A 21,447-nucleotide genomic window follows, 5' to 3' on the forward strand; every position below is an offset into this window, starting at 1 on the left:
ATAATTGAGCACCTGATATGGGACTTGATTAATAAAGAATTAATAGAGCACAATGTAATTTAATGCCAATCAACATGGATTTATGGAAAATAGATACTGTTAAACTAACTCAATATCCTTTTTTTAGAAGATTACAAGTTTGGTGATAAAGGTAATAGTGTTGATGTAATATACTTAGGCTTCTGATAAGGCTTTTGACTTTTATTACTGCATGACATTTTGATTAAAAAACCAAGAAAAACATAAAAATAACATGGCACACACTACATGGATTAAAAGCTAGCTAATTGATAGGTCTCAAAGTTTAATTCTAAATAGGGAATCATCATTGAGTGGTGTGTTTCTAGTGGGGTCCTGAAGCGATTGGTTCTTAGCTCTACAATATATAATATTAATGACCTGGAACAAAACACAGTATCATCACTGATAAAGTCCGCACAAAAATTGAGCGAGTGGTAAATAATAAAGAGGACAAACCACTAGATCGCTTGTTAAGCTGGGCACAAGCAAACAATATACGTTTTACTATGGCTAAACATAAATGTATATATCAAGGAACAAAGAATGTAGGCCATACTTACACAATGGGGGACTCTATCCCAGGAAGTAGTGCCTCTGGAAAAGATTTGAGGTGTGTGTTGGCTGAATGTGAGCTCCCAGTGTGATGTTGTGGCCAAAAGAGCGAATGCAATCGTTGGGTGCATAAATGAGGAATCCCGAGTAGGAGAAAACTGGTTATTTTACCTGTGTATTTGGCACTGGTATGACTGCTGCTGGAATATTGTTCTGGTATCCACAATTCAAGAAGGATGTTGATAAATTGGAGAGGGTTCAGAGAAGAGCCACAAGAATGATTAAAGGATTAGAAAACATGCTTTATAGTGATTGAGTTCCTTGAATCTGTCTTAACAAAGAGAAGGTTAAGGGGTACAATCTGTAAGTACCTATCTGGGGAACAAATATTTAATGGGCTCTTCAGTCTAGCAGAGAAAGGTATAACATGATCCAATGGCTGGATGTTGAAGTTAGCTAAATTCAGACAGGAAATAAGGTATAAATGTTTAAAAGTGAGAATAATTAATTACAGGAACATTTTACCAAGGATCACAGTGGATTCTCTATTACTGACAATTGAGGAGTTGGGCGTAGTCTGGAACTCCTGCAGCCCTCCAACTAACTTGTGAGTCCGTCCCCTGTCACACCCTCCTTTAGTTTCTTGGATCTTTATAGGGCTTTTGACCTTTTGAAATATCTATCTTACTGCTCTTTCACTGTCCAGTCTAGCTTTGAGTAGGGGTTGGGGAAGAGGAGCAGTGGATGAAGAGAACTTCCTGCCCACTCCATTACCTTCCAGCTTGCTTCAACAAAGACCTGCAAGGTGGATGAGAAGAGCATCCATGTGGGCTTCCAGAATAGTGCATTGAGTGCATAGGAAACTAGGAAGTGAAACAATCAGCAACATGGGAGTAAAACTGGCTATGTGCAGAGGACCTTCAAAGGCATCAAGTAAATGAAAATGAGGAGAACAATATTTTTGTCTCCAGTCTTTTTGGCTGTTTCTGTTAGAGTTAAAGTACTCAGTGCTTTTTTTGCCTCGGTCTTCACAGACAAGGTCAGCTCCCAGACTGCTGCACTGGGCAGCAGAGTATGGGGAGGAGGTGAGCAGCCCTCAGTGGTGAAAGAACAGATTAAGGACTGTTTAAAAAAGTGGACATAGATTCATAGATATTAAGGTCAGAAGGGACCATTATGATCATCTAGTCCGACCTTCTGCACAATGTCCATGGGGCCGGATGCAGTGCATCCGAGGGTGCTGAGGGAGTTGGCTGATGTGATTGCAGAGCCATTGGCCATTATCTTTGAAAACTCGTGGCGATCAGGGGGGGTCCTGAATGATTGGAAAAAGGCAAATATAGTGCCTGTCTTTTTAAAAAGGGAAGAAGGATAATCAGAGGAAATTTAGACCGGTAAGTGTCACCTCAGTCCCTGCAAAAATCATGGAGCAGGTCCTCAAGGAATCAATTCTGAAGCACTCTGAGGAGAGGAAAGTGATCAGGAACAGCCAACATGGATTCATCAAGGGCAAGTCCATGCCTGACCAACCTGATTGCCTTCTATGATGAGATAACTGGCTCTCTGGATATGGGGAAAGCAGTGGACGTGATATATCTTGACTTTAGCAAAGCTTTTGATATGGTCTCCCACAGTATTCTTGCCAGCAAGTTAAAGAAGTATGGACTGGCTGAATGGACTGTAAGGTGGATAGAAAGCTGGGTAGATTGTCGGGCTCAACCGGTAGTGATCAACGGCTCGATGTCTAGTTGGCAGCCAGTATCAAGCGGAGTGCCCCAGGCGTCGGTCCTGAGGCCGGTTTTGTTCAACATCTTCATTAATGATCTGGAGGATAGCGTGGATTGCACCCTCAGCAAGTTTGCAGATGACACTAAGCTGGGGGGAGAGGTAGATATGCTGGAGGGTAGGGATAGGGTCCAGAGTGACCTAGACAAATTGGAGGATTGGGCTAAAAGAAATCTGATGAGGTTCAACAGGAGAAACGCAGAGTCCTGCACTTAGGAAGGAAGAATCCCATGCGCTGCTATAGGCTGGGGATCGACTGGCTAAGCAGAAGTTCTGCAGAAAAGGGCCTTGGGATTACAGTGGATGAGAAGCTGGATATGAGTCAACAGTGTGCCCTTGTTGTCAAGAAGGCTAACGGCATATTGGGTTGCATTAGTAGGAGTATTTCCAGCATATAGAGGGAAGTGATTATTCCCCTCTATTCGGCACTGGTGAGGCCACATCTGGAGTATTGCATCCAGTTTTGGGCCCCCCACTTCAGAAAGGATGTAGACAAATTGGAGAGAGTCCAGTGGAGGGCAACAAAAATGGTTAGGGGGCTGGGGCACATGACTTATGAGGAGTGGCTGAGGGAACTGCGCTTATTTAGTCTTCAGAGAAGAGTGAGGGGGGATTTGATAGCAGACTTCAAGTACGTGAAGGGGGGTTCCCAAGAGGATGGAGCTCTGCTAGGCTGTTCTCAGTGGTGGCAGATGACAGAACAAGGAGCAATGGTCCCACGTTGCAGTGGCGGGGGGGTCTAGGTTGGATATTAGAAAAAACTATTTCACTAGGAGGGTGGTGAAGAACTGGAATGGGTTACCTAGGGAGGTGGTGGAATCTCCATCCTTAGAGGTTTTTAAGGCCTGGCTTGTCAAAGCCGTCTCTGGGATGATTTAGTTAGGGATTGGCCCTGCTTTGAGCAGGGGGTTGGACTAGATGACCTCCTGCGGTCTCTTCCAACCCTAATCTTCTATGATTCTAAAAATATACCTTTTCCTTAACAGGTTAATGCTACAACTCCCTTGTCTTCACTAGGATTGTAACACAGGTATTGTAAACTACACCTTTTTTTTCTAGTGAAGACAGAGCCTTTCAATTTTAGGTCTACTGCTGAGAAATCACCCGTATGCCCACACAAATCTCTTTGCAATTTTACTAATCTGTTATTACTTGTACTAATAGACATTAAATCCTTTTCAGACAGAAATGTGAAATTTTTAGTTGACTTGCCCCTTTTAAAAATGAAATTTAATTCTACAGACTGAGGGCATCAGAGGAGTACTGGAATAGCGTACCACTATGTGCTGCTGCAGTCCAACCCCTGAATTAAACTCACAAGTACAGCTCTGCAAGAAACAGTTTTTTTGTCTTGCAAGAACTTTGAGATTTTAAAATGTTACAAATTGTGGTGAAAAGTCAAAATATCAAAAATGTACTGAAAATCCCTCACCCCCCAAATTCAAAGAAGGTCAGTTGCAATGTTTTGTTTTGATGATTTTGAAATGTTTTGATTTCAACTTTAATTTTTTATGTACTTAAATTTTGAAACAAAAAGTAATTTTGAATTTAAAAAAAGTACTTTTCATTTTAAAAAATGTTGAAACAGGAGGTTTTGATGATTTCAAAACTTTTAAAAAATATTTTAAATGGGAAATTTATCTAAACTGATCCTTTCCTATGGAATGTTTTTGTTTTGATAAATTGGGATTTTCTGATGAAAAAAATTTGACTAATTCCCAATAGCTAAAATAAGTACCTTTTTGAGGGCCTTTCTTCATTAGGGACATTTTTGAAATTTACGCCAGTGCGACAACATTGACATAGTTACTCTGATAGGTTACTAGAATCGGGGCTTGTCTATACTTGAAGTACTACAGTGTCACAAATGCTGCACTGAAGTTGCACTGCTGTAGCATTTCAAATTAAACACTACCTACCTCAACAGGAGGAGTTCTCCCATTGACGTAGGTTATCCACCTCCCCAGAAGGCAGTAGCTGGGTCGATGGAAGGGATTCTTCTGTCTACCTAATGCGGTCTACACTGGGAATTAGGTTGGCTTGATTATGTTGCAACAGGGAACAGAAATAGAGAATTATGATTATAAAGTCACCAAAATTGGCAATGGGACCCAGGGACAAGTGTAGTACCTGAAACTACTTTTAACTCTCTCTCTTTTTTTTTTTTTTTTGATTATATGTGAAGTTGTCAGCATCCTTTTAATTTTACACTCTGAAAGTACAGTTTATGTAAAGACTTTACCTTCTTTCTCTGACCATCATTTATTCTTCCATATGCTATTCTGCTGTATCTATTTTTTCTTTTCCTTTTGATTTTATTACTTTATTTTAAGAGTCATTTCTGCACACTGCAGTAGCAGAAGTTAGCAGTAGCAATGGGAGCATTCATTTAAAGTCAAGAGATTTAAGGATATAAAGTGATGAACATAAAGAGCAGACAAAAATAATTACACTTCATATAAAATATAAATAGGAGTGACCCATTATTTTGTGTTGTGCTGCTTGAGCATGATATATTTACCTAAGATAAATTCCTTCTCATTGGTACTGTTATGGAATGTTCCCTGTATTCATGAACACACATGTACACCAATGTTACATTTATTGGCTACTGCAAAAAACCCACTCACTTATTCAAAAGATTTCATGATGACGATAATATTACTATGAAATGTGATTTTTTTTTTTTTTTTCAAAGTGTGAGCAAAAATTCTCAACTTGTACAGAGCTTAAAGGAATACCAACAGGAGAAGCCGACTACTGACTGTACAGTAGAAATTGTGGAACACAGTGCTGTCAAATGCAGAAAGCTAAGAAGCTAGAAAAAACATTCAACTCAAATTAATGCATTCAACTCAAACTACTGCCAATCAGACTTTTATACGAAATTGTACAATTGTGTACTTTGTTTATGCAGTGTGTTTTACAGAAAACTATTAGATATATTGGAGTGAATTTAAAATAACTATGGTATTTTTCGTGTCCCATCACAAATCTTCCTTAATACCTTCATTCCAATTGTAGATATCTTGGAGAGAAAAGAAAAAGCTTTTAGAAACTTCTACAAATATTCTAAAACAGGTTTTCTAAAATGGAAACATGATTTATAGGTTTCAGTCCTGCAAATACATAGGTGCTTAATTGTAAGCATGTGGGTAGGGCTGTCAAGCGATGTAAAAAATTAATCGCGATTAATCGCACTGTTAAACAATAATATAATACCATTTATTTAAATATTTTTGGATATATTTTCAAATATATTGATTTCAATTATAACACAATATAAAGTGTACAGTGCTCACTTTATATTTTTGATTACAAATATGTGCACTGTAAAAAACAAAAGAAATAGTATTTTTTCAATTCACCTAATACAAGTACTGTAGTGCAATCTCTTTATCGTGAAAGTGCAACTTACAAATGCAGGATTATGTACAAAAAATAACTGCATTCAAAATAAAACAATGTAAAACTTTATAGCCTACAAGTCTACTCAGTCCTATTTCTTATTCTGCCAATCGCTCAGACAAACAAGTTTGCTTACATTTGCAGCTGGAGGGATTCAAAAATCAGTGCCAATTATTTTCTTTTAAACTTTTCTAAAATAGGTTAACTCTAGAATGTGTGGCAACCACAAAATATGTGATGGCTTGGAGTGGGATAAAAGTTTTCTTTTTTTTTTTTTTTTTTTTCATTGCAGAATTGCTCACAAGTGATCATTTGGAAATTCCAAAGTCATGCCGATAAAACCTTTATACCTGTATTACACCATGTCAACATACATTCTCACTATTTACTGATATTAATGAGTAAATTTCTGGAATCATGTTCAAAATGTGTCTCATTTTCATACATGTTTAAGGGTCAGATCCTGTAATTTGGCCTGTATTGGTAGACCTCTGTGCCAGTACAGATTCAGTTGCATGATTGGGGCCTAATTTTGTAAGATTTCACTTGCTTTAGAAATATAGAAAAAGGAAAAATAATGAAATCTCAGCTTCATTTTTTTTATTGGCTGTTCAAAAATATAAATCAGAGTCTTCTGTTACCTGTGTAACAAAAATAGTATTCAGAGTAACAGCCGTGTTAGTCTGTATTCGCAAAAAGAAAAGGAGTACTTGTGGCACCTTAGAGACTAACCAATTTATTTGAGCATAAGCTTTCGTGAGCTACAGCTCACTTCATCGGATGCATACTGTGGAAAGTGTAGAAGATCTTGTTATATACACAGAAAGCATGAAAAAATACCTCCTCCCGCCCCACTCTCCTGCTGGTAATAGCTTATCTAAAGTGACCACTCTCCTTACAATGTGTATGATAATCAAGGTGGGCCATTTCCAATCATACACATTGTAAGGAGAGTGGTCGCTTTAGATAAGCTATTACCAGCAGGAGAGTGAGTTTGTGTGTGTAGGGGTGGGGTGGGGGGGTGAGAAAACCTGGATTTGTGCTGGAAATGGCCCAACTTGATTATCATACACATTATAAGGAGAGTGATCACTTTAGATAAGCTATTACCAGCAGGAGAGTGGGGTGGGAGGAGGTATTTTTTTCATGCTTTGTGTGTATATAATAAGATCTTCTACACTTTCCACAGTATGCATCCGATGAAGTGAGCTGTAGCTCACGAAAGCTTATGCTCAAATAAATTGGTTAGTCTCTAAGGTGCCATAAGTACTCCTTTTCTTTTTAAAAATAGTATTGACACCTGAATGTCTCATTTGAAGCATTGACTCATTTATTTTAGTTATATATATATAAGCCAACATGTTACCTTTGTCCTTCTAACCTAAATCTAATCTCTCCTTATTTGTATCATGCTCATCACCTCAGTATCTGAGCACTTACAGAGCTACAGAAATGCATATTATTGGTCTACACAAACACCTGAATTTTCTTTTCTCTACTCAGGCTGAAGGCAAATAGTAATTGTGTAAACTAATGTACTTTTCCTTCTGCCCTTCTACTTTTATTTTTCTCTCTTCCAGTCTGAGACAGGCTGAAGAGTGAGAAGTTATTTTGAGCTGGGTTGTTTTTTTTCCTGTTTGTTTTTGGTGCATGCATGTGCATGTGTGTCTTAATGGGAAGCTCTGGCAAAAGATGGGCCTTTCATTTTGTCCAGAAAGTGGTCAGGTTTGTAGTAATGAGCTCTTATGGAAACAAATTTCGTAGCTGTGAGGTGGCTTCTAAAAAGCTCTGACACTGATAATCTCCCCAGCAAAACTGTACATGGAATTTTGTCTAGTATTTTCATAGGTACACTGTCTTTTAGGAAGGATGGTTAACAGAGCCCAGAGTCAGGAAACTTGGATTGTGTTCTTGGCTCTGGCATAGTCTTGCTGTATGGCTTTGTGTAAGTCACTTAGCCTCTCTGTGCCCCAGTTTCCTTATCCGTAAAATGGGGATAGTAGTAATTCCCTTCTTCACAGGGGTGTTGTGAGGCTTCATTCATTAATGTTTGCAGAAAGCCTTGCATGAAAGGTGCAGTGTAAAGTAGTATTGATATTAATACTTCCATTTGCTTTCAAAAAATCTGAATGCACTCTGCTTATAAATCTTTGTTTATTGCAGTGATAGACAATGGCACAAGTTAAAATTCAGACCGCAGCAAACCTCTCTGGACCTACCCTTCCCCCTCCGGTGCTACCCCCATCAGTAACAAATGCAAGTTCACTGGGTCTGCAGACCTCAATGAATGGATCCATTTCAGAATCAGCTGCCAGCTGTAACAGTCCAACAGCTGGTCTTGTGGATTCTGCACCTTCTAGCAACTCACCAGGTAAGGAGATGTTTCGCTTAGAATACTTATTTTTATTTTGCAATGGAATCCACTTGATGAGTTTTTAAGATAAGTGGGTGAGGTCCTAAAGAAAATAAAAACTAAAGAAACAAAACTCTGTAGAAAAATGTTTTGGTTTCAAATGCTGTTTACAGAATTAAGTTCCTTTAGTCGAATTCTGATAGAGCATTCTTAAGAGATATGGAAGCCCCGAAAAAAATAAACTATTCTGCCACATCCTGTGTGAATCTTTTATAATGAAGTTTTAGTACAGCCAGGAAGTTATCCAAATGCATTTTCCTTCCCTAGAACAAAATATCTTCAGTCTATTTGGCAGAAAATGGCATTTCCTTTCTTGCCTAATAACTGCTATAGTTCTTGTTCTCAATTGGGTATAAAATACAGTAAAATGTTACCCCAAAATAAGTCAGCAGTGCAAGTTTGTGTTGGGGGTAGATTCAAAGATGAAAGAAAAAAATAGCAGGAGAAAGACATTAAAGAAACATATAGTACATAAACAATCTGAGTTTAGGAAAACAGAATAGAATCCACAAAATTGTTGAAAGAACGAAGTTGGGGAGATACCCACACAGACACTAGTAGTAGCGGAGAGGTCTGAAGAATGTTGCGAAGGAATGAGGGGAAACAAGTGTGGGACCACAAGGTGTTCATCAGTTTTTTTGTCTTCTGTGTTTAAGTGTTTAGAAATTACCCTGAAAGAACAATTAATTCCAATAAAGAGTACAGAGCAGAATGGAATTTTCAGGGACACGGTTTTAACGTACAAGTTAAAATATATAAACGTCCACCTACTGTCTTCCTTATTAAAAAGATTTTGTGTATTGCATGTAATTGAAATGGTCACTAATAAAAAAACGTGTTCTCAAATTAGAAATATGTAAATAGTATTAAACATTGTATTATCAAAGTGCAGTTTTGTTGGCATTAACACAATCTCATATTTTTAGCGTATTATGAGGTTTTTTTTAGCCAAAGTATTTTTCTTTTTTAAACATACTACTACTTTTTGCAAAGTTGTGAAGAATATATTTCTCCACAAAAACTTTACAGACTCTTTATTTACAGCTCCTCTCCAAGATAACATGGCAAACCCCAAAGAGAAAACTCCAATGTGTCTGGTAAATGAGTTAGCCCGTTTCAATAGAGTTCAACCCCTGTATAAGCTTCTGAATGAAAGAGGGCCTGCTCATGCCAAGGTAAGGTTACAGTTCCAGGTTATGAGGCATACCTTAAGTTATGAACAGATAATGTCATGGTTTGGACAAGTGCACTTGTCGAACACGATCAGGTTTATAGTGTTGGGGTTTTGTTTTGCTTTGTTTTTGTTATGTTTTTTAGGAAGTTCTTCTGTGTCGCTCTTGGAGCCCTGAGAATCTTTTCATCATCGCCTTCTGCCTTACTTATCCTCTGACCCTTGAGATCATGCTTCTTGGCTTCATCTTTTTCTCTTAAGATCTCTTCAGAGTCCATCACACACCCTTCCTTTATCATTCATGGCCGGGGTTCGCTGCTGAGCTGCACAAAGCGCTCTTTCCCGTCCAGGGACCCTAGCAGTCTGCTTCTGAGAATTGCACACGGATCCCTTTGATGGGCAGTGCAGACCCACTGCTAACAGACTGCTGGGCTAGTCTTTTCCCATTTTATTTTGTGTTAATCATTTTATTTAGTCTCCATAAAGTTGGTTATATGGATAGCAAATCTTCTGATTCTAATCTGTGTTTTAAAGCAACAAAGTATTTATCACAGTATTTTCCGTTAAACCCTGTTGTAGCCCACAGTGACAATGGGTCTTTAGTCTCACAGTGGTGTTAAAGTACTTAGTGTCTTTTGTCTAGTCTTGCATCCTATTTTGATAGTCAACTGTGATCTGTGAGAACATGTCAGGGTGGTTTCAGATGACCGTGGACCTAAAAAGGCATATTACCTGAAAGAGTTTTCAAATTTCTTCCCTCTGTAAGGGCAGAGTCACAAGAAGATGACTAAAAAATTCAGCTTGAGAGAGCAAAAATGAGATTTTTATATTTGAGAACCTTCTTAGCGTCTACTCTGCTCTTCAGAACAGAGCAGCTGAGCAAAGTTCTGTTAATAATATCCAGCCTTCTGCAAGTTGCTTAGCCTCTCCTAAGAAGTTCTGTATGTGCCCTCCTGATGCTGCACCTTGCATTGTAATCAGTGCAAAGTGGGAGTAAAACACTACCATTCTGGTTTGGCAGTGTTTTGCACCCATTTTGCACTGGTGTAATGACAAACACAAAGTTCATGGCAACAGTGTCTATCAAAATCAGTGGGCGATGAAAGTACTTCATGCTTACAGAGGCACCCAGGACCTTGCGGGATTCGGGTTTTGGCTCTGTTTTTCTCAGGTTACATATACTTGATTCTTTCATTAACCCTTCTACTGCTGGTTCTCCTGTTTACTTGTTATGCTACCATTGTTCAACTACTATGCCATAGAAATCTATGAAATGTTAGGTGCATACAGGAAGGTTCATTTTGCTTGTACCTTCCCTGAACATTCATCAATAATCAAGGGATTTTTGTTACTTTAGATTTATAATCTCACTTCTGCATGTTAGAGTCCAGAAACACAGCAGGATGCAGAATAGTTCACTTTGGTTTTAATGCAGATATGTACGTTTTATCATCTGTGTAAAAATTCCTGCTAATGAAATACCTTAGGCCTCTGCTAGATTTCTGTACTTTGTCAGCAGTGCTTTTGTGGGGATTTCCTAATTTGGGCCCTAAGAGGCTAATGTCTTAAAATTGCTGGATGCTTTCTATATAGATCTAGGAACTGAGTTTAGAAGTTCATCTGAGCAATAGGCAAGTGTACAACTTTTTCTTGATGCTTAGCTCTGTTCAACTATTACGTGTATCTTTTGTTATAATTAATCATTATGTTTGCAGTCCCCGAAGGGTTCCAGGTGCTTTACAGAACGTATGGTTATAAAAAGGCTAGGTCCCTGCCCTTAAAAGCTTACAGTCTAATTTAGAAATGACCCAACAAGTAACAAACAAAGAAGGGATGAGTGTGAGGAAGAATGGGGGTGACGTTAATAAGATCAGACATAGTTGCAATGCTTTGGCCCACAGAAAACATTTACATAGAAGTTATTATGATATTGCTATAGTAGCTATTGTGTATTTATTTCTATTACTGAACATGGTGCTCTACAACGGGTAAAATATGCTAAACAAAGCAAAGTCTCTGTCTGAAAAAAACTTATACCCTAAAGGCATGAACTGCTGCTATCTCCCATGTGACTGCCTGGACACAGTGTGCCAAGGGCTACTTTCCTGTTGCGTATATTTTGCTCCCTTCTCTAGTGGTTTTCATAAAATTCGGAGACATCTAGTGTAATGCAGGCAGTCTGTATGACAGACATAGATGCCAGTAAACTCTGTTTTCCTTTTCTTCCTGTTCTGGTTTTTTTTCTGGCAAGTAAGTATTAACAGTTGTGATCAAATGTAAAGAAGCAAATAAGTGCTCCACAGAAAGGAGGAACTCACCTGCAGTAAATTACAATTGCTAGAGGTTGCCACTCCTGAGGCTCTGATCAGAGTGTGGCTGGAAACTGTGCCCTCTGTACAAACGTTGTTGAGCGTAGGCAAGTTTTTGGAGAGTACTGTTCTCAGTTGGGTTGTCAAATTGGCCACCGGTGCTGGGCTTCCATTGGGTTTTAGGAGATAAACCAATTTAAAAAAAAAGGCAAAAAGATTAGACAGTAGTGCAAAGGAATGGGAGGGAGTTGAGGGACTCAGCATGTTGCAGGATCAGGAAGGAGAAGAAAAAGCTCTACATGCAGAAGAAAGAGAAGTGGAATGAAAGGACACAAATTGTGACAAGTGTTTCATTTCTAGGTTTTGCTGTAATGTAATTAAGATAGATATATGTTTGATGGGTTGGATCACAGAACCCCCCCCTTGGGACTGCCACCCGATGTGCCAAGACTACTTCTGCTCCTGCTTTTCTGCCGTCACCTTATAACTTCAGTGCCCTGCCTGGTTTGAGCCAGACCCGCTAGCCTGCTGCAAACCCAGACCCAGGTCTGAACCACGTCCCCTAACAGCTGTAGGCTTAATTGACAGCAACTTAGGAAGTGTTCCTGTCCTTGACACTCAGATGCCCAACTCCCAATGGCATTCAAACCCTAAATAAATCCGTTTTACCCTGTATAAAACTTATAGAGGGTAAACTCATAAATTGTTTGCCCTCTGTAACACTGATAGAGAGATATGCACAGCTGTTTGCTCCTCCCCCCCCAAGTATTAATACATACTCTGGGTTAATTAATAAGTAAAAAGTGATTTTATTAAATACAGAAAGTAGGATTTAAGTGGTTCCAAGTAGTAGCAGACAGAACAAAGTGAATTAACCAAGCAAAATAAAATAAAACACACAAGTCTAAGTCTAGTATGGTAATAAAAACTAAATACAGATAAAATCCTCACCCAGTAAGCTTCCTTTTACAGACTAGTCTCCTTCTAGTCTGGGTCCAGCAATCACTCACACCCCCTCTAGTAACTGTCCTTTGTTCTAGTTTCTTTCAGGTATCCTTGGGGGGTGGAGAAGTGCTCTCTTTAGCCAGCTGAAGACAAAATGGAGGGGTCTCCCCGGGGTTTAAATAGACTTTCTCTTGTGGGTGGAGACTCCCTCCTCTCTCCTATGCAAAGTTCAGCTACAAAATGGAGTTTTGGAGTCACCTGGCCAAGTCACGTGCCCATGCATGACTGAGTTCCTTACCAGCCAAGCCACATTCCTGGGAAAGCGTCTCCAAGTTCATCGTTGGCTTAAGGGCTTCTTGATTGGGCACTTACTGAGAATAGTCTTTTCTCAGGAAGCTGACCAACTGCTTCACTAAAACCTACTCGGAATCAAACAAGTATGGAGCCAATATTCATAACTTTGATATGTACAAAAATGATACATGCATACAAATAGGATTAATAGATTCAGTAGATCATAACCTTTACAGAGATATGTTATGTGGCATACGTAGCATAAAACATATAAATCATTCTAGTTATGTCATATATACATTCATAAGTATAATTCCATAAAGCCTTATGGGGGGCACTGTCACAATAGGGAATAAAAACTTCCTCAGAAAATTATCCAGAATGCATATCAAACCATAGCCAAGCTCTGGGCTTCTGGGACCCAAGTTTCCAAGCCTTTAATTGATTATTTGAGACTTTTAAAAATGTTTTTGGCCAATTTGATCTCTTTAATTAAATTTCCACCTCTTTCTCGTTCTTTGCAGGAGACTTCTATCAGTCAGTTTTCTAGCTATGGAACTCAACTAAGCATACTATTATTATTATTATTATTATTTATTATCTTGAATTCTTGTATCTTAACACTCTGTGCTATAACTGAGATAAATGAGGTGTTAACTGGTGATGTGAACTGTAATACTGGGACCTGGGCTAAAATTCTCAGGGACATACATGGCCAAATTTTCAAAGCTGAGTTTAACAGAAAGAGATGTGTTCACAAATTCAATATGTATTTGTACAGGCACATGCAATATAGAACTAGTTTTTAAGCAGTTACCCAGTTTGCATGATCATATGCAAGTGTTTTGTGGGTGTGGCATGTGCATGCACATTTTGAGCCCACCTTGTTGCACCCAGCTCTACATTTGTGGTTCCTGATCTAGCACATTTAACTCACTTTTAAAAAACAAAAAAAACCACCTAGACAGACCAAACAACTAAATAAAAGATTTAATTTCACCTTTTAGTCTCATGTACATATTTATGTGGATCTCCAAAACGTATAGTAGTATGTTTGTCAAGGCAAGCTGCAATGTATCATGTGCATGTGAGATTATAATCTGGATTAATACTTTTGTCAAATACTTTGATATTTGAAAGAAAATTAATTCATTTTTTTTTTCTACCCTCCGTTGTGGAGTGTTATGAGAGCTGCATTTTAAATTTAAACTGCATAAATGTAAATGGCACAATTATTATATGCTTATGATAGAGATCCTTTAGGATTTCTTTTTCACACTTTATAATGCTTGGTTGTTACTCTGTGATGAATTGTTTGCTTGAGATTGTTCTTTACTATTGATTTTTAAGTTTTTAGAGTTGAGTCAATAGCCAACTTTGTTAAATCTGAGTTATTTCAGTTCATAATCTGCATTATAGAGCTCATGTTAAAGAAACAAAATTAAGTTAAGACAACACAATATTTGTATACTTTATACTGTTGAACAAAACCGTTGGTTGCCAGGGCTTTTGCTTTGAGTGTATGTGCTTTATTTTTTTGAAGAAAAATTGAGTTAGAAAAAATATTGTATGGCTCTTATTGAGTAAAAATCTTCAGGCCCAATTCTCTACTTTCTTGAAGCTCTATAGTCATTTACACCCATACAAAATGGGAATAAAACCTTTCATACCCACTTCTCACTTGTGTAAGTGACCACACAGATACAAGATTGAAGAATCAGGCTCTTAAATTTAATTTTTGTATCCCTCCAAGAATATCAGGTTGATACTTTAGTTTCTACTATTTGACTTTTATAACACTTTTTGTGATTGCTGGTGTGATGTTGTGTGATTTATTTTTATATTTAAAGGCCAAATGTTGCCTAGTGACTTCAATGGGAACCCTATACATACATCTGCGAGCAGAATTTGGCCCAAAGTATCATAACAAATAAAGGCATGCAGTTCCTCTCCATCTGGGTAGTGTTTCACATGTATTGCTCTAAGTCACCTTGGTGACAGTCTTGCCATTATTTACCTGTTCTTTATATTTTTGAAGATGTTCACAGTGCAGCTGAATCTTGGTGAGCAGACATGGGAAGCGGAAGGGAGCAGTATTAAAAAGGCTCAACATGCTGCTGCTAGCAAAGCTTTGAACAAAACGAACCTTCCCAAACCAACTCCCAGACCACCCAAAAATAACATTAATAATAACCCAGGTATGTTGCCTATTCATTTCCCTCCAAATAATGAATCTTCTTGTTTGTCATGGAACAGCAGGTTTAGATGCTTTATAGAGGTTATACAGTATTTATAGTAGGCATAAGTAGAGCTGGAAGATAAGGTAACATATAATTAAGAACCTTACAGTGAGTGTGCATGGTAATTCTTTTTATCTGCTGTAGCAGAAGCTGCTGAACTGCACGTGAATACATTTACTTCTGCAAGACTCACCTCTGAAGGTAAAGGTACAAGCCAGTTTATGTGATCAACAGTAACTAAGCGCAAAAGTAACAAGATTGAACTGACCATTTTTACATTAGTAAGAATACTGAAGCTTGCAAACTGGCTTTTCAGGGAAAAGGCCAAATTCTACCTGACTTACTCCATGTGCAATGCCGCTGAAGGTGAATATAGAAATTGGGCAGAATTTGGCACAAAAATTTCAGTACATAATTCCCTGCCTAATAGATTTTCCTTTGTAGCAACATAAATTATTTCTTCCAGCTAGTTCTGCATACTTTATTATTCAGTTAATCAGAAGGACGTTTGTGGAGTCATGTGCCCTTCATCTGGAGATGTTACTTGCATGTTGCACGCTGCACGCAACATAACCTGGTGTACATGAGAAAATAAAATACAAACACAGGAAATGCATCCCTCGGTGCTTATGAATCTCAGTCACATGCTCAGTGACTTATTCTTGTCTGATAAAATAGTAATTAATGAAATATAAAAAGATCCCTTTATTTGTTTTACGATTATTCCTCATTACTTTCTCTCAACCACTTTCAAAAAGATTCACTTTGCACTAAGGGCCTGTCTGACTGAGGAGAGCTGGATAAACCTTTCTCCAGATCCCATCAATAGTGACCTGAGCCTTGTCTAGAAGGGATTGTTTGTGAACAATCTAGGGTTTTCTTTCCCATCTTCCACTCCCTTAGGGCTGAGCATATTACTCCTATAACTCTTCCAGATCCTCTGGCTCAGGGCTTGATCCTGTTTCCACTGAAGTCAGTGGGACTTCTGCTGTTTAGTTCAGTGGAAGCAGGTGCAGCACCCTGAGGAAGAAGAGCCTTGGATTTGGCTCTTGTTGTGGCAGCATGTTATACAGGTGATAGGAGTTTTGGACTAGCCTCTTCTAATATTTTTAATTGAAAAGTATGGAATAGAAAAAAGAATAAAGGGAGTCCTTGACTTATGACGAACGGCACTTACAACGTTTCTGAATTGATACCCCGATTCGACTTATGACAATTGGTTTCAACTTTATGACACTTGGTCCTGCAGTGGAGCGGATTGCAGTTCCGAGTTACAACGTTTTGACTTAACGACGCAATTTTCAGGAACCAATTGTGTTGTAAGTCCGAGGACTGCCTGTAATAAGAATTTCCCTTAAAGTTAAAAAATCTATTGCGTATACAGGCATTCATATGATGCTGTCATCTTTGTTTAAGACCTTTTCTTTCAAAGCACAGGTATCTTTTGATCTAGTAACTACCTGTATTTTTATTGTGTAGCTGAATTCATAGTCACTTGAAGTCCAATTCTGCAGTCCTTGCGGTCCTTCCTTTGAGGAAAAACTCAAAATTGTGTTCAGTGGTAGTTTAGCCTAGCACCGCATAAAACCTGCAACATTGGCACATAAAACCCAAATAACTGGTTTATTATTATTATAATTATTGCTCTTCTGGGCTGGATTAATGCCCACATCTGATTATAGTTTTAGATAATGGAATACACCTATTTAAACTCAGTTTGGATTTTTCTTCTCGCTGTAGAAGTGGGACACATTTTGGTTTATAATTTGCCAGTGAGATTTCCCCTGAAATAAATAACAAGACAGTTATATTAAATGATTTGAGTCTTCTAATGGTTTTGCTTTTTAAATAAGGCATTTTATGATTATTGCAGCCTCATATTTGACATTATGGAGAATAAATAATTACACACACAATGGTAGTTGTTTGTTTACTATTTTGCACTCTTTGACCAGGAGATGGCTGTAGTAGCACTAAATTTTAATGAATTTAGTCTCCAGTTCATAAGTTACTAAAGTTAAAGTTTTTAATTTAGTCATAGATTTTACCTCTCATCTCTTGAAACGAAATCATTTAGTTCTGACTTCTATCAAATTGTTATTAAATTATTACAGTAATGTATGCTACTGCTATCTTGTTTCAATAGCTGTAAACTTTTTGTATAAGAGATTTTTGGTTTTCATCCATTTATTTAGTGGCATCCAGTGGAAAGAAACGTGATTCTTTTACTGGTACTAATTTCAAAAAGCTTCATAGTATTTTAAAGGCGTTCTTGAGATTGTTCAAAGCTGATAAACCAGTCTGATAATAGTAATCACATATGGGCAGAGTTGTCTGCCCAGATTCCAAGAGAATACATGAAGATGTCAATTTAAGTGCTTGTTTACATTTATTGATTAAGGTTGGATCTGTACCCCCATTTTATACTGGAATTTGATGCAACTTCTTAGTCACTGCTTTTTTAGTTTAGTAGGAAAATCAAGATCTGTTTTACAGCCTTCCCACCCACCCCCAACACTGTATGTATGGTTTTAACATGCTTTACTGTTGAAGAGTCTTACATATGGTCTTATTTATTACAGGCAGTATAACTCCAACAGTGGAGCTGAATGGTCTGGCTATGAAAAGGGGAGAGCCTGCCATCTACAGGCCACTAGATCCAAAGCCAATCCCAAACTATAGAGCAAATTATAACTTCCGGGGCATGTACAATCAGAGGTTTGTATGTTTTCTGTTGTGTGCTATTACTTCTCCACTGCTTAAACAAATGCTAAGTTTCTTTAAACTTTATAGACTACTGCAATGTAAAATAAAATAAAATTCTTACCAAGGAGTGGATGTGCAGTGCAGCTTAGAAACACTCATAAATTGGTGAGCAATAAATGTTTAAAATGACAAGTGCCTAAGGATATCAGAGTGCCTAGGGATGAAGGCATGTGTAAAATTTGTTTTGATTATTATTAAATGTAGATTGGAACTAGAACTCAGTCTGTACAGGAGGGACATGAGTCAGATTAACTCTCCATAAAGGTGTTGCTTTTCATTGCTGATCTTTTAGCTATTGCAAGATTGCGTTGAATGCTACAAACTCCCTTTTCTCTTGGCGGCGGGTAAGATTGGGAGGGCTCCATCTGGAAAGTTAACATGCTGTGGAGCTGTCCTCCCATCTCCAGTAGATGTTTACAGCTTTCTTCAGGCACAAGTAACTCAGTTCTTCAATTCACAAATGTTGCTACGTGATAACTTTTGATTTATTAATAAAAATGTTATTCCGCATTTTAAAAACCTCCAACCTAATCCTCCTTGTATGGAGTAATTGTTGCTAATGATAAGAGGGACCTCTAAGCAGCCATTATTTCAGAATAATAGTTTTCCTTTTTGAGCTATTCTGTCCACTCTTAAGAGACTAGTAAAAGTTAAATGTGTGACAGCTTTGTCAAGTGAGCATCCTAATAGTTCCGTGTCTGACAAAGCCTTATCATTTACTAGGAAGTATTATAACTTTTCATAGTAGTTTCATGACTGGTCCTTGTTCTGATCTGCTGCAAAATAGATGTAACATGTTGGCAATTTATACTAATTCGTCCTGAATTAAATGTAGCTTGGAGATAATGTGGTCACCTGAGAGACTTAAAGAGTTAGTGCTTAGGGCTAAACTTAAAGATTTTTTTTTCTGGGGGTAGGCTGGACCTCAGTTGCAAAGAGTCCCTGTTCCTCTTTTATCTCCTTTACCTCAAAGGAATTGAATCATACCAACTCTCGTTGTGAATAAAAAGGGTTGAAGGTTTGGTTAACATTCCCGACCTGTCCAAAGGAATTCTCTCTACAGTGATCCAAAGCACTTGTTTGGTTGAGTGTGTTGCCTCTGTTACTCTCTGTCACTGCTTGGATAGACTGTATTGTAGCATGGCCTGCTTTTACTAAATGGCTTTGTTGGCTGAAATTAACTTTTTTATTAATACTTTTGCTCAGTATTTTAGGACTCCTATAATTAGTAGAAATATCAATAGAAATTACTTGGCTGACAAAATAAAATTATCTAGACTAGGAAAAAGTTTTTAACGTAGGAAAAAAAAATCTAGAATGTGGAATAGTGAAGTATTTTCTTCTGGTGTAGTGTACTGAAGATCCCTCATGAAAGCACTGTCCACAACAATTTTTATTGTTATTACTTTATAAAAAGTGTTGCATAAAATCGTTTTATTTCTCTACTTAGGAGACTCACTGAAATGTCTCAGACTTCATTCAGGTAGCATTTATTCTAATTCAAATTTTTGAAATAAATCCGTGATTGACCCTCTGATATTTCAAAGAGGGATTTTCTTGCTTTCAAAAAAACACCTTTGCACAAACTTCATTTGACTTTGCCATTTAGATATTTGTGTTTGTCTTAGGACTTCTTCCCTTGGAGCCCCATGTTCCTTCTTTTGGCACCTGCTGTGAAATCATAACCCTGGATTTGTGATGACATGCTATTTCTGTAAAATTGACTGTTACGAGAAAATCAGTAATAAACCTTTAGCCTCTCACAATCCTGCGGTCCTTATTTAGGCAAAACTCCGAGTGACTTCAGTGAAAATTTGACCACAGAATTTGACTGTTACACATAAGAGGAAAAGATGGGCTGTGAAGGGGTAAACCTCTGTTTAAGCATAGTTTTCTTTGGGCTAGATTGATTAAGACTGTGTGCCTGCATGGTGTAAGAACCCTCTGTACATGGGCTACCTGGACCTTGGATGTTCCAGGTGTGTAGGAATAACTAGGGCTACTTGGTTGCTTGCGTCTTCACAAGAGCTGATGGGCAGGGAGAGATGGGAATTAGGTGGAGCCTTTGCTCCACCTCACCCTCTGCTCACTGGGCAGAGTAGCTGCACCAGCATAGGGAAGAGATGGTTAATAATTTGCTGTGGGTCAGCTGCAAATTACTACACACACACATACCAACACCCACACACCAGAAGAAAGGGGGAAGCAATATATGTTGTATACAAAACAAACAGTGATGATGATCTTGCATTTATATATCTCCTTTTATCTGAATGGATCCCAGAGAGCTTTATAAACTTTAACTGAAGGAAAATAAGCTCTTATGATTTCGGGAATAAGTTGCTTGTTCCCCAAATTAATTTTCTTTCTCACAAACAAATTAACTCTCACAAAGTTCTTGGGGATTTTGCAGCATGAAGTTTACATTTAAGAAAATGTTCTTTGGGCAACAGAATTAAGATTACTCTGTTTCACTTACATTGTAAGCAGACATGAAATCTGCTCAAACACTGTTGTCACCTTTGTACATTAAAGATAGTTGAAGGCCCAATTGTTGTTTTGTGAGCTACCTTGACAAAGGTTGCTCATGGCCAAAAAATTAGCATGCTTCTTGTTATGTCTGGCAAGAAATGTTAGTTATGTGTATAAAGAGAATGTGGCTATTTATGACCCCAGTGCAATGTGCTTGTGAGCGCTCTGTGTGAGGTAAAAGTGCGAATGAATTAGGAGATTTAGGTCTTATCCTAGGTTCCATTTGTCAACATTTCAAACTTCTCCCCCCATATTATTTGCTACAATTCAGTAGAACTGGCAAACTGTTCAGAAAAGACCAAGGACTGGAATAGCAGGTCAGGACTGAGGTACATTGGCAGAGCTGTATGATGAAACTTACATACACCTTGCCATGCTATATCTCTCTCCTGCCAGTGCTATTAATCCCTCACTTTCATGAGCATGCTGTTCATTTACAGAATTAAAAAGAATCAAAAACATAATTGTTCAATCACATGAAAGCTGTGAAAAATAAAACAAGCTCTGTCTGAGTTCCAGCTACATAAGTCTGTCCAGCTTCCTCCATGTGTATGTCCCCATTTGATTACCTTTTAATATCATAATGTGTTGTCTTCAGTTAGAGTTGAAAATAATCCTCCTTGAAGTTTAATTCAATGACAGTATTTTCAATGACAGGGAGTCTGTAAAATGCAAAAGAGATGTGATATCTTACAAATGCACCCAAACCACATGCTTTTAGTCAAGAAATAAAAGCCACTGGAAACTGAACACCTGCTTTTGATGTTGTAATACTGCAAGCTCTTGTCAAAGGGATCACAGAGTACACCCCCCCCTCCCCCCTTCCTTTGGAAGAATCCTTAAATGATTTGCTTATAACATAAAATTCCTTAAAACTGTCTCACCACAGTACAGGGAGCTTGAAAGCCTTAAAAGAAACCTTTGGAAATTAAAAACACTTGTGAAGTATAGAAACAAAGAAAAAGCAAGACAATGAGTGGATACAAGGATAAAACTGAAAATAATTAAAGC

At 38.0% G+C, this 21,447-nt stretch overlaps 1 protein-coding gene and 1 long non-coding RNA gene across 29 annotated transcripts in view; one reads left to right on the forward strand and one right to left on the reverse strand.

Moving 5' to 3' along the window:
- The window catches only part of STAU2 (staufen double-stranded RNA binding protein 2), a 231,633-nt gene that overhangs the window by 13,000 nt on the left and 197,186 nt on the right, over positions 1 to 21,447 (forward strand). For 5 of the 28 annotated variants that reach the window (XM_037892434.2, XM_037892432.2, XM_037892433.2 and 2 more), the window contains 5 exons: positions 7,930 to 8,137; positions 9,224 to 9,354; positions 14,937 to 15,096; positions 15,283 to 15,339; positions 17,721 to 17,856. In XM_037892434.2, the coding sequence (XP_037748362.1) occupies positions 7,939 to 8,137; positions 9,224 to 9,354; positions 14,937 to 15,096; positions 15,283 to 15,339; positions 17,721 to 17,856 (683 nt within the window). In that variant the 5' untranslated portion in view covers positions 7,930 to 7,938. Of the gene's footprint in view, positions 1 to 2,126; positions 3,389 to 7,929; positions 8,138 to 9,223; positions 9,355 to 14,936; positions 15,097 to 15,282; positions 15,340 to 17,720; positions 17,857 to 21,447 lie in introns of those variants that run through there. The other 23 variants (XM_043539463.1, XM_037892429.2, XM_037892431.2 and 20 more) reach the window with 12 other exon arrangements.
- LOC119565580 overlaps positions 14,963 to 21,447 on the reverse strand; it is a 28,437-nt gene continuing 21,952 nt past the window's right edge. Inside the window, exon 3 of the long non-coding RNA XR_005224294.2 lies at positions 14,963 to 21,098. This is a non-coding gene — a long non-coding RNA (uncharacterized LOC119565580). The remainder of the gene's footprint in view (positions 21,099 to 21,447) is intronic.

This window comes from Chelonia mydas, chromosome 2 (assembly GCF_015237465.2).
Source record: "Chelonia mydas isolate rCheMyd1 chromosome 2, rCheMyd1.pri.v2, whole genome shotgun sequence".
NCBI lineage: Eukaryota > Metazoa > Chordata > Testudines > Cheloniidae > Chelonia > Chelonia mydas.